The sequence below is a fragment of the Phyllostomus discolor genome, chromosome 7 (assembly GCF_004126475.2).
Source record: "Phyllostomus discolor isolate MPI-MPIP mPhyDis1 chromosome 7, mPhyDis1.pri.v3, whole genome shotgun sequence".
NCBI classification, from domain to species: Eukaryota; Metazoa; Chordata; class Mammalia; order Chiroptera; family Phyllostomidae; genus Phyllostomus; species Phyllostomus discolor.
The window spans coordinates 101,187,317-101,200,515 of NC_040909.2; the positions used below are offsets into that span (position 1 = coordinate 101,187,317).

At 36.1% G+C, this 13,199-nt stretch overlaps 1 protein-coding gene across 1 annotated transcript in view; it reads right to left on the reverse strand.

Moving 5' to 3' along the window:
• Positions 1–12,669, reverse strand: part of PPP1R42 (protein phosphatase 1 regulatory subunit 42) — a 42,140-nt gene extending 29,471 nt beyond the window's left edge. The window contains 7 exon segments of the mRNA XM_028534006.2: positions 2,324–2,440; positions 4,813–4,951; positions 5,820–5,986; positions 7,936–8,005; positions 8,007–8,032; positions 8,034–8,150; positions 12,345–12,669. Of these exon segments, the coding sequence (XP_028389807.2) occupies positions 2,324–2,440; positions 4,813–4,951; positions 5,820–5,986; positions 7,936–8,005; positions 8,007–8,032; positions 8,034–8,063 (549 nt within the window). The 5' untranslated portion in view covers positions 8,064–8,150; positions 12,345–12,669.
• Positions 12,670–13,199: the final 530 nt, after the last annotated feature.

Below are 13,199 nucleotides of genomic sequence, written 5' to 3' on the forward strand. Positions count from 1 at the left end.
CACCTATAGCATTTCAGAAACTGAGCAAGGCACTGGGGTTGCTATTACAGTAAACTGGCCTTTTTTTGTTGTTGTTCTTTGGACACTTTAAGCTTTCTTTGGACTCATCTTTTGTTCCCTATGCCTGGCATGTTCCTTCCCTAGCTTTCTGTACAGATTTCTTCTTTTTCATCCTTTAGATCTCATCATAAATGTCATTTGCTTAGAGGCCTTTCTTGATAACCTGATTGTTCTATTGTGTCATACTGTGTAATTCCTTCATAGCACGTCTCACAATCTTCACAGCTTATTTTTTCCTGACTTTTTCCTCCCCTGTCTCACTGTAATGTAAGCTCCTTGAGGATAGAGAATTTGTCATTTTTGTCATTGTATCCCCAGTGCCTAGGACATGTTTCTCCAAGGGTCTAGAACAGTGCCCGGCACACATAATACAATAATATATCATAACAAAAATATAAGAAATATTTTTGAATAGATCAAGTTGATGAGAGGTTCAGGATAAGGTATACAAGGGAGGTCAGATAGAGTTAAGTCTTAATAATAAAGATTTGGTCACTTAGACATCTATCATTAGGCTGAATAATCAGCAATAATGAAGGTATTTATTTTGGTTATACATTAATCCTGATTATGCATTATTAACAGGGCTTAAGAATAATTGTTGTAGGCAAAATAGCTTGGTTTTAATGTCTCTCAGGAAATCTAGCATTTTTATCCTGTTATCAGACTCTCCTTTTCTGTTCAGAGTTAAAAGCATAATAGAATAAGACTTTAAAAGTAATGATGATAATTGAAATGAATCTTAATAATTATGATAGTTAACAACTAACCTGATTTTTCAAGATATATTTATTTACTATTTTTTACTGGACATTTATTTGCCAAGCACTGTGCATAGAACCTGGGCTTACAAAAACATTTAGGGAAAATACTTATCCTATACTTAAAACTGATGACAATTTGGGATATTAGAACTCTCCACCATTCTCTCCCCAGGAAAGGTGAGCTTCTGTGCTTGGCCATTCTGTTCCCATTTCCAATGGTGTGAAAGTGAAACAGTGCATACAGTTTAGGTCTTCTCTACTTAATCAATGACCTAAACTCCAGGTGCCAGAGCCTGGATGTAGGATGACATGTATAATATGTCAATCACAAAATCACATTACTGGTGAAAATACTGTAAAATCACAGGAAAACTAAATAATTCTGGTGAATACAAAATGCCCAATTTAAAAATTTTAGAAGAGCTTTCTAAAATTTAAAATATTTTTCATTGCAGAATTTATTCCATAAACTCTTGGAATCCTTCATATTGTAAGTTGAAACAATTGAGTCAGGCTTTCTTATTGGGCTTTTTATTTTAAACATCAACTGTGATTGTTCAATGGTATTTTGGATATTTTCAGGAATTCCTTTACCATAAGGCATTAATGCTTATTTTGATAGTTATTTACTCTTTACAGTAGTTATGGGATGCACCAGGTGATAGGTTTGAATTTTAGGGTCAGCAGAAAACTGCCTGGAAGTAATTTGGAAAACAAGAGTGCTGTGTATGGAAGGAATATAAGCCCGTTCTTTCTCTTATGGTTCTGTGCAAATTATACCACAGCCCACCTCATTACCAAGCCAGAAGCTGTGAAGTCATGGCAATGGCTCAGTTCACAGATGACAGTTTCCAGGTGGCCCTCCTTAGCTCCAGGCTGAGTTAGTGCTACCAGAGTACTTATAATGTAAAGTAGAATTACATTATAGTCTCATTACTTGTTGCCAATGGGTTTTTTGAGCTCTGGGATTGTATCCTTCCTTCCTCTGTTCCATTCAGAATAGTACAGTGCCTGACAAATCTGTAGGTGACCAATATGTATTTGAATGAATGAGTATTTGAATGAATATGGCATGATATAACATGACATTAATATAGCTAGTGCAAATTAAAATAAGTTCAATATCCAGGTGCTTCCCCAAGAAGGAGTAGCCAGGAGAGAGTTCAGGTCTAGTCTCAGTTACTAGAAACTCATTTATTGGGAGATCAGTGGTAAGGGGCAAGAAATCTAGTCTTTAGAGGAAAACATTTGATGGAAAATAAAAATCATGACTTCCTTCTCAGAGAAACATTTTTTTTCTATTGATGAAGGATGGAGGCATTGGATATAGAAGTAAAACGAGGTAAAGGGGCAGAATTATGCAAATAAATACATTAAGAAGTAAACAGTCTTAAGCTAGTTTTAGAACAAATCTAGACACTTTTAAAGTAATATATTTTATAGTTATTTCAATCATAATTTCATGTAAATATTTTTAAATTAATTTTTCTTTACGCTACCTTCACATGCAGAAGCTGGTTGTCAACTGCGATGAGCTGATTAAGATTCTCCAGTATTTCTAAGTCTCTTATGTCATCAATATTATTGTTGCTGATATTCAATATAGAGAGAGATTTCTGTAAGAAAATAATTAAATTAGCTTTAGTAAATAGCCTATTTAAGTATAATATATAGGAACTAGAAATCCTAACCCATGAAAATTTTAATATTTATCAGTTCAGGCTGTTTTGTTCCTTAGGCAAGAAAATAAAAACCCACGGAGATTTTGTTTCTATGTCATATTTTTTTTCCAGATGGGATGTTTAAAACTATAGTAATTGTGGTATAACTTAGTACTTTTCATAAGTTTGATCAAGATATAAGAAAAATTTATAGAAAAAAGAAGCTAAGAATCAAGAAGCAAAGAAAGAAAAAAGATGACCCAATTAGCAAATGATAACAATGCAGAAAATATACTTCAGTTTAAGCAAATTATCATTTTGTGTTAAAGGTCACTAAAATTTGTACTTACATAGGAAGAAATCGTTTTTGTCTTTGTTTTTCTAAATAGAAAACATTAACCAAGAATTAAAGAATATCTGGTTTTTATTTTTATCTTTATCTCTCTGTATAGTTTTCTCTTGACATTCCATATGTTCAGAAGAACTTAGAATAATAATTAGCTAATAAGAATTTCAACTGTTAATGAGGACACAAATATACAATAGAGCACACTAAATCAAAGCCATCTTAAAATCTAAGGCCCAGGAATCCCTACTAAGAGGGAGTCTACCCACCCAGGCATCCACACATAGCTAAGATAGAGATGATACTTCCTGGTACTTTTTAAGATTTGAAAACAGCTTTAAAAATTATGCCTTATATTTAGAAATTCAGAATATGCTTGAAACTATGCAAAACTTGAGTAAGCAAAAATATTTTCAGTGGTGTTTTATGGATGTAAAACTAGCCATCCCTACAGTGGGGTCAATCTACTTGGATCAGTTGAGGTTGAGCTGAGACACCGTTCATTCTATAGGGAGGATAGAAGGGATAGGATAGAAACTACCCTATTTTTCGCAACAGCATGGATGGAACTGGAGAACATTATGCTAAATGAAATAAACCAGGCAGTGAAAGACAAATACCATATGATCTCACCCATAAGTGGAACCTAATCAATAAAACAAACACATTAGCAAATTAGAACCAGAGACATGGAAATAAAAAACAAACTGACAGTGACCAGAAGGGAGGGGAGAGAGGGATAATGGGGGAAGAAGGGGAAGGGGCAAGTTAAGGAACATGAGTAGAGGACTCAGGAGCACCAACAATGGGGTGGGGATTGACTGGGGCAGAGGGGGCAGGAGAGAGCAATGGGGCAAAAAGGTGGGACAACTGTAACGAAACAACAAAAATAAAAAATGAAACAAGAGAAGTTACCATATTTTGCCATGCATAATGCATACCTTTTTGCCCAAATTTTTAAGGGGAAAATAAGGATATGCATTCTACATGGGTAGTACCTGAAACACCTTGTATCTGTTCTTGTGTTTTATAATTATTTGTTACATAAAATTTCTTGTACCATAATATGTTAAAAATAAATGCTAAAAATTCCTTTATAATACAAAAACCAAGTATGTAATATAAATAAATACAAAATTGAATTTAAAAATTAAAAGTTTTTTTTCCTGAAAGTTTGGGCCAAAAACATGGGTGTGTAGTGTGCAAAATATGGTAAGTCACTTCTTTCTTTTCCAATGTAAAGCACTATCTCTTAATTGTTATTTGTTTGGTTCAGAAACCTTATTCTGCCCTCTGTTTCTGGGCCTTCTAAAATAAAACCAATGAAATCTGTAAATACAATAACCATGCTCTACTTGTGGCCCTTGCCCAGGATGAAGGTAGCTTATCTCTAACAAATCCTGCTTTGATGGTTAGCACAAGCCTCTGTGGCACCCTCTAGCTTCTCATCTAGCTGTGACACCTCCCTGTGATGTCAGGTGACAGACAGCTGGAGCATCAAACAAACCCAGGACTGCTATACCTATTTGCTTCTGATGAATCAGAGTCATATGTGGCACCACCTACAATCAAATCAGAACTCAGCGAAAAAACGACTTATTGTAGTGATTCCCTAGGTTGTTTAGAATTTGCCTGAAGTGCATTCCTATTTCCTTAGGCTTTTTGTATCATGACAATCACCAAGGTCCAAATTATGAGTGAACTAACATCTGTAAGTGTTTCATACTTTACATAACCCTTTTAACATCCTTCTTTTGATCCTTCCAATAGCCTCAGAAGCAGGCATTATCTCCTTTTTATAGCTGTTGAGTCTCTGAGAAATTACATGGGAAAAATTAGTTTTAGCCCTCAAATAAACTCTCAGTTGGCCTATAATTATTCAGAGTATGTACAATGTCCAAATAACCCTTTACCACCTTCCTGTTCCATGATAACTGTTAATCTCTACATGCTTTGTTAGAATACTCAAATATGGTCTTACTGCCAGGGAATGAAGAGTTCTTGGATCAAACAGAAGCTTTTCTCCAAGGGGAAGCCTCTGACTCTCAACATGAAGTTCTCTTAGTCCTTCTAATCCTTCTAAACCTTCTATGACAGTAATGGAATTGCCTCCCAGATACCTGCAAAATATTAGACATAATTTTAAATAGACATTCTGTAAACATCATGGTCTATAAACCTAATAAAAACATAATAACAAATAATTGAGCTGTGTGAAAATTATACATACAGAATGTTCTCTGTATATTGAATCAATGAAAGATTTATCTATATGATTCTTATAATTTAGTCTAGGAAGTAAGTTTATTTTTTCTTAAGTGAGAGGCTTGGAATAGTCCTTATTAAATTATCTGCCAATGCTTATCATAGATAGGTGCAGAAGAAAGGCCTAGGCTGTAGGTTCAGAAATTAAGATTTCTGGGCCTATTCCCCCAAAATTCAGATTTGGCTCTCTAAGCAACCCAGCATTTCCCACTCTACTCCTATCTCCCCATTTTAAGGCCCCTGGCCCACATTTTGAGAAGCACTGACAGTTTTTTCAATCTGGGGAAATTGGATCCACCAGTCTTCATTACTTACTTATAATTATTAAAGGCACAGTAAATGCCTTTTTACAATAAAATCTACATCAACATTACCAATTCTATGACCCTGCCCTTTTGAGATATGTGATTCTTAAAGGCACAGAACTCATTTGAGTTCCATGGAAATTTTTTCACCATTTGAGCCTCTACACAGATTTTTTGGGGGGTATTCCTATTAGCCCTTAAGACATCTCAACTTCCAGCAAAAGAAAAGTGTACCAAGCTTAATACAATACAAATTGTCTTGTATTACATAGGAAACAACTTAGCTTGTACTAATAATACTAAAAGAGAATTAAAATTGTGGCCTGTTCCACAAGACTACAGATAATGGAAATACCTGCATGTAAAAATATTACTGTAATGATGACAAACAATTACATTACTTAAAGAAAGCACTTACAGTTTTTCTAGTTTCTTTAATGATCCGAGGTTCTCTATACATGAAATACAATTGTTTTGTAGGTACAGGTGAGTCAAATTTGTGGCAAAATTCAAGTTAGTAATTTGACTAATACGATTATCATACAAATATAAAACACTGAGATTTTTGCAAAGAGAGAGGTCTTCCTAAAAGGAAAACAAAAACAGGTCATACTTAATTTCTTCTGAAAACTTTTGCTTTTAAGAAAGTTTATCTCTTATTCTGTAATTTCCATTAAAATTAATATAAAAGAACAGTATTGCTTTATTTGAACACAGTCAAAACAAGACTAGAAAAATTATAAAATTAGTTCTAGGTTTTAGTATTCTGTATCAATAAAATTGTATCCATTAAGAAAGATTTCCCCTGTGTAAGCAGTTTTTCTCGAAAGCAAGTAGGCTTCTTTGGAAGATGAAACATTTAACAAATTATTGTTCCATCATTACAAATCAGGTCTTCTTAGTCTTTCTGTAGAATTGAAAGTAAACTGTTGTGATTTATAATACTTAAAATTGTAAGTCATCTAGATATTTAAGAATAATGAATTAATAAAGAAACTATGATAGTGGTATTAAAGAGAATACCATATGACCATGAAATATCCTTTAGTTTCTTTTGTAATGTCTTGTAGATTTTATAATAAAATGGGAACAGTACAATGAGCCACTATTATAAAATTATGTGAATATATGCCTAGAAAAAAACACTGGAAGGACATTATCTAAATGTTAATAGTGGTTTTCTCTGCATGGTAGAATTACAAGTCAGTTTCTTTTTTATATGCATTTAATACAAATGAACACCAATTACTTTTGAGATATGAAAAATAATTAAGGTATTTTAAAAGGCTGTCATTTCTTGTATGTTAGTAGATTCCACCTAAATGAAGTAGACAAGAGATAAGAGTGAAGTTTTGCTCAAAAATATCTCAGCTTTCACTGAGATCTTTTAAAATCGTGGGAACTTAAGTTACAAGTTATTCATATCTTAGTGTAAATTACTTTATACCAGTTTGCTTTCTTCCTAACAAAGGTTATCCACACTGAAGGAGCATTGATAGTGAGGAGCCAAAGAAATTTAAAGGGAGGGAAGCCCTGGAGAAAGCAGCCTGTATGATAAGGCAGAGAGCTTCAGGCAACAAAAGAGAAACATGAGGTTTGGGAAACTAGATTCATGGGAGAGGATCACCAGAAAGCTGGAAAGGGATATAGACTGGGAGCTGGATAGGATTTCTGAAAAAATACTTAAATTGTCTTAATCGACAATTTTGCCTGGAGCTTTGGTGTTTTTTATTCATTCATTCATTAATTCAATAAGTATTTATTAAGCACTTAATAAGAGTCAGGCACAGTATTGAATGGGGAATTTAGAGAGATGTGAACAAAATAGACATGACCCCTTCCCTTGTGTAGCTTATATATTTCCAAGACATTCTCTCTCATCTATAGTCTTCAGCATTTTATTATAGACAATGGATACCAATACGAGTGGCCTAAAATGGGCTATTGCTGCCATTCAAGTTTCCCAAATCAAAGCCAAGAATTGGCTTAACATAGAGAATATCCAAGTAAAGAATCTTATCTGATAACTGGGAGAGTATAACCCACACTTATACAAACATTAAATATTGGTTTACAGTGCTCCATGGTCAAGTAGACTAGTTGAAGTTGATAGTGAACAAATTGAGACATTAATTGAGAACAATCAATGTTCTACCACGTGGGAGATAGGTGACGTACTGAAAGTATCCAAATAGGTAGTTATTGGTGAAAATGAAAAATGTATCTTTTATGGAAAAACTAAACAGACTTTTTGGCCAACCCAATAGTTTGCTACACTGTAGAGTATTTTAGGGGAATAGATATACTTAATTATATATATTTAACCAATCACAATGGTATGTTTTATAGAAATAAGTTTAATAGGTTTAACATCACAAGCAGGAAGTTAAGGATAACACAATATAAATATGACTAATGAAAATATAGTTACTAACTATAATCAAAATATAGTTAAGAAGGTATGCCTGACACCAATTTCTAAACTTCACATTGCTAATGATACAAAAACAAACCAATAATTTCAGAGTTCTTACAATTCCATCTATGTTTCTGTCTGAAAAATTTATGTGTGTTATTTTCTTCAGGTATTGTAAAGTGGTTTCTTTTTCTTGGTTTAAGGTTGCTGTTTTTGGGCAACTAGATCCACCGTCAGTCGAACCATGATTTCGCTATAAGTCAACTCTCAGCAATAGCTGTGTTCTGATGCCATGTTGAGAAGCAGGTTAGGTATTGTTTTATGCCCAACTTTCTAAAAAGAAAAAAAAGAATAGTATGTACATAGCAATTTAGGATAAATCATTTTGACTTTTTAGGTTCTTATATAAAACTATTTGATTAACTAGTTCATGGGTATTTTAGGGACACTTAGGTATTTTCTAAGGTTATAGGCCTAATCTTTTTATTAAAAATTTAAAATACCAAAATAATTAAAACACAAGGCTCATTTACTTTTAAATCTTTTCCTCACTCTATTGAATTTTTATTGTAGGCATCTCTTGGAGTAGAAAAAGATCTCAAGGAATATCATCTAGCCCTGGCTGGGTAGCTCAGTTGGTTAGAGTGTCATTATAATATGCTAAGGTTGTGGGTTTGATCCCTGGTCAGGGCACATACAAGAATCAACCAATGAAGACATAAGTAAGTGGGACAACAAAACCATGTTTCTATCTCTTTAAAATAAAAAAAAATTAAAAAGGAATATTATCTAGTATTCTCATGTGAAGAAACTAAGGCCCAATCTAGTGGCATGTAAGAATGAGATCAGGTCTCTTGGCTCCTTTTTCCATAGTATCTGTGGTGATCACATTCACTAAACCCCCATATCAGAAAAATGGTGTGAAACCATTGAATATATACATAGGCCGATGGCGCAGTATAGTTGAAAACTGTGCTGGCCTTCAATTACGGTATGTTACTACAACCGTAATCCACAAAGAGGTAACGTAATGCAGTATTTCTCAACCCAGACTGCCTAGTTTCAAGTTTTTGTTTCACTGCTCACTAGTTAGGCAATCTTGGGCATGTTACTTCAATTTCTTATAAAATTAGGACAATATCCAAGGGATAGTATGAAGATTACATGAGATAATCATGAATAGCATGTTCTACCCAGTGCCTGGTACATAGATCAATAATGTGTGCTATCTTCATTATTATTCTATTGTTTTCTTCAACAGATAAGGCGAACACTATTCACTTGACCATTTTGTCTGGAATATATTAGGGCGGTTGTAAATATGGGAAACATGCTATTAATCAAATATTGCTGTATATAAGATATGCATATGTAGTCTATCGTTTGAGATAACCCATTTTTTGCAATCATCTAGGAAGTATAGCTATTTAGGTGATGCGTTTGCGTTATCCCAGTTTCCTAATTGTGCTTTATATTCTCTTGTCAAAAATGTAAGCAAAAATACACTTTAAAATTGAACATTATTATTCCAATGTGTCTGGGATTTCACCAACCAAACATCTCAATTTGTGTGGTATGCAGGGCATGAAAGATTATTGTTACAGATCAAATTTCAAAACACGACAATAATATTCTGAACAAAGTTTCTAATTAGTAAAGATACTGTTTTTAATCTTGCTTAAAATATATCATCATAAAAGAATAAAGAAAATACCACACCATGGATCCTAAGGTCAGTTTAATAAGGCAAAACTTGATTCGCAGTCAGGGCATATGCCTGGGTTGCAGGCCACGACCCCCAGCAACCCACACATTGATGTTTCTCTCTCTCTTTCTCCCTCCCTTCCCTACTCTAAAAAATAAATAAATAAAATCTTTAAAAATAAATAAATAAAAGTAACAACACACACACACACACACACAAAGACAAAGTCTTAGGCCCTGGAGGGTGTGGCTCAATGGATTGAGTGCCAGCCCTGCAAAACAAAAAGGGTCCACTGGTTCAAGTTCCTGGAGGGGATAGCTGTGTGCAGGAGGCAACTAATCAATTATCTCTCTCACATAGATGTTTCTCTCCCTCTTCTTTCTTCTCTCCCTTCCCCATCTCTCTAAAAAAGTAAATAAAATCTTTAAATATAAAACACTGTAATATATTTGGAACGTATCTATACCTTTCTGCCTCTCCATGCTTTTTAATTTAGAGTTTATCATAAATCTAGACATCTTTTCTTCACGTCTTTGTACTTTTACTACATATATGTGAATACCTAAACACATACAGTATTGTTTTCCACATGTCCATTAAATGGCATTATTCTGATTCCAGTTTTTTCCTTCTTTGCTTAATTTTTTTTTGTGAAACTCAGAGTTGATGTGTGTACTCTAGCATAATTTTTAACTGCTGTGTAATATTCCACTGTAAGAATTTATTCTAATGATATGATCTTTGGGCATTTTGATTTTTTTTTTGCTTTTACATGTTTGCTCTTATGGTCTTTGAATAGTATATGTTAGCACACTGGGAAGAGCTTTGTAGGGTTTTGAACTAGTGATGGCCACTTTAGGGTTGCACATATTAAAAAATATGGTTTTCTTTGACCACTATTTAAAAATTTTTTAGAACTTTTCCTGGAAATTTCAAATATCTTTTTTACACTGATAACTGTGGTGAAAGTTGAGTCTTCAAGAGGTTATACACTCAGTTTCTCCCTATTAAGCTGAGGCCAAAACACTGCTGTACAAGTGGCTTATGCAGGAGATGCTACCCGTACTATGAAATATGTGATGGACCTATGGGGGACAAAATTTGACAAATATGAGACCAAGCCATGGAATGAGTTTATTCTCCCTTCTTTCCCCCATGGACCTTTTGGAGACAACAGGGATTTAAAAAGGTCCCTTGAAGACATGTTTTGTGGTCTTCTGGGTTAACATTACTCCTCGATATTTATCCTCGTCTCCATCTCCCTCATTCTTTTTTCCTCTTCTCTCCTGTCTTCCCTGAGATAACAACCCCCAAAAAGGTGTTATCAGAGTCTGTTTGCTTCAGGCTCTGCTCCCTAACCTAGGCTTAAAACAGACATTTTGGATCATCTGAATCTTCATGAATGACCATGCTATAAATGGCTTTTGTCTTGTAGGTTCCATTGAACTAATTAGTGTTTGTATAGAATAAGTTTAATTCTCTCATATTATTAGAAAAGGAAAAAGGCAAATGATTTATTTATTTAAACCAAGGGAAGGAAATGGACCTCCTCAGCGAAACTATAAGAAAAACTTTCCAGAGGCTTGAATGTGGAAAGGGAGAGAATTGAATCAACTCGTAATATACAATAATAGAGACTGTAAATAAAAAAAACTCACATCATAGAAATCAGATCCACAAAAGAATTTAGTTTCACCAAAACATCACATTTATTTTGTGGAAATAATACTTTAAACTCACTGATATTGTAGTTTGTTTTAGAGAAATTATAAGCTTCAGGAATTTAAACTGAATCTAGTTTGGATTTGGATACATTTCAGAACGTTATAATAAAATAATTATGTCAACATTGTGGGGTGTGCCTAGTTTTATTTTCTAAAGTGTGAGAAACTGCTTTTTCATATTTTTTCCCTACTAGATATTTGTTATCTCTGGGCTCCAAATGCTAGGGTCTCTCTCCAGATCGACAGTGGGGGACAGCTTGGAGCTGCTCAGGGATCCATGTTGGGGGACCTCTTGGCTTTCATCCATTCCTGGGGCTTCGATCAACTAGAATGCAATGGACATTTCATGTTCAGTTTGTATATTTCTTTAGCTAGGCTCATGCTCAGTGGGCTCCATGATGCTGGGAATCGCTGATGCGCTCAGGACTTGCCCGTTTTCTTTCTTCTTCCCTCCTTCCTCCCTCCCTCCCCTTTCCTCCTGCCTCCCTCCTTCCTCTTGCCTCGCTCCCCTTTCCTCCTCCCCCCTCCCCTTTCCTCCTCCCTCCCTCCTTCCTCCTCCCTCCCTCCCTCCTTCCTCCTCTCTCCCTCCCCTTTCCTCCTCCCTCCCTCTCTCCTCTTTCCTCCCTCCCTTCCTGTCTTTTAATTTATTGATTTTAGAAAGACAGGGGGAAGGGTTGGGGGAGGGGGGAGGGAGAATTGTTATTCTACTTATTTGTGCTTCAATTGGTTGCTTGTCGCCTGTGCCCTGACCAGCCGCGCGACCTTGGCGTTTGGGGACAGCGCTCTAACCAGCTGAGCTACGGGTCAGCACAGACTTCCCGCTTTTCAAACTAGATCTGCACGCACAGATCCCGCTCCCTGAGCTCCGCGGCCAACCCCTCCACCCGTGTCTCCTTCCACTAGAGCTGTTTCCCAATCTTGCCTGATTATAGCCATTTGTTTAAAATACAGCCTCTAGACTGTGTTTTTCAAGAAATTCCCTTTCAGAAATTCCCTTCCTGAAAAGGGAAATTTCCTTCCCTTTTTTGAGAAATTCTAGATGTCTAAAGATAAGACTCAGGGATCTGCATTTCAACAAGTGCCCCAGGAAAGTCTTACTGGCAGGACGCAAGTTTGAGAAACCTGGCTGTAGCGTTTCCTTGGTCCCCACGCTTCTTCCCTGAATGTACCTCACCGGTCGCGGGATGAGCCGGACTCAGGTTTGGTAAATTTCGCCAATGTCAAGTTCTTCAGCAGCCACCTGTTGTTGCCAGGCGACCAAACACTCCTGGACAGTCGGCGACTCACAGAGAAATCTCGCGAGGTCTCTGGAAGCGCCCGCCCCTGAGTCCTCGCGGTGGTCCTGTTTTCTATGACGTCGAGGCTAGAGGGTGGCCCCTAGGCCTGTCTGAGTGAAGGCAGTTGGCTTGACGAGGCCGTGAGGCCTCGGGTCACGGTGGCGTTTTTAGTGGACTAGCCTGTCTGCCAGGACAATTTTTGGCAGGCTATCATTACCCCCTACTGGATTTTCCTTGCCATCAGTTCGAACGTTTCAGCGCCCCCAAACTGACCGCCTTTTCCCAGTAACAGACCAGGAAACAAATGGTCTCAATTCAGATTCAGCCCATACTTCACCCTTTCCTCAGATAAAGGGTGAAGTTCCAAATTTTCCAAATTCCTTAGGTGACATTCCAGTGCATTCATCATGACCAGTCTCATTGCTTGCCTCTTGCCCCCTATACCTTAGTATTCCAATCTGGCACTTGGCCCAATATTCCCTGTCCTAATAATCTTCCTTCTCCTCTTTCCACTCCCAAAGATAGCGATAGGACACACTTTGTTTTCTCCTTAATTCTTGTTTCCCCTTTTAAGATTCAGTTGGTTAGAGTATTGCCCCCATATGCCAAGTTTGCAGTGGGATGCTCAGGGAATGAAAGCATCAATAAGTGGAACAACAAGTCAATGTTTCTTGCT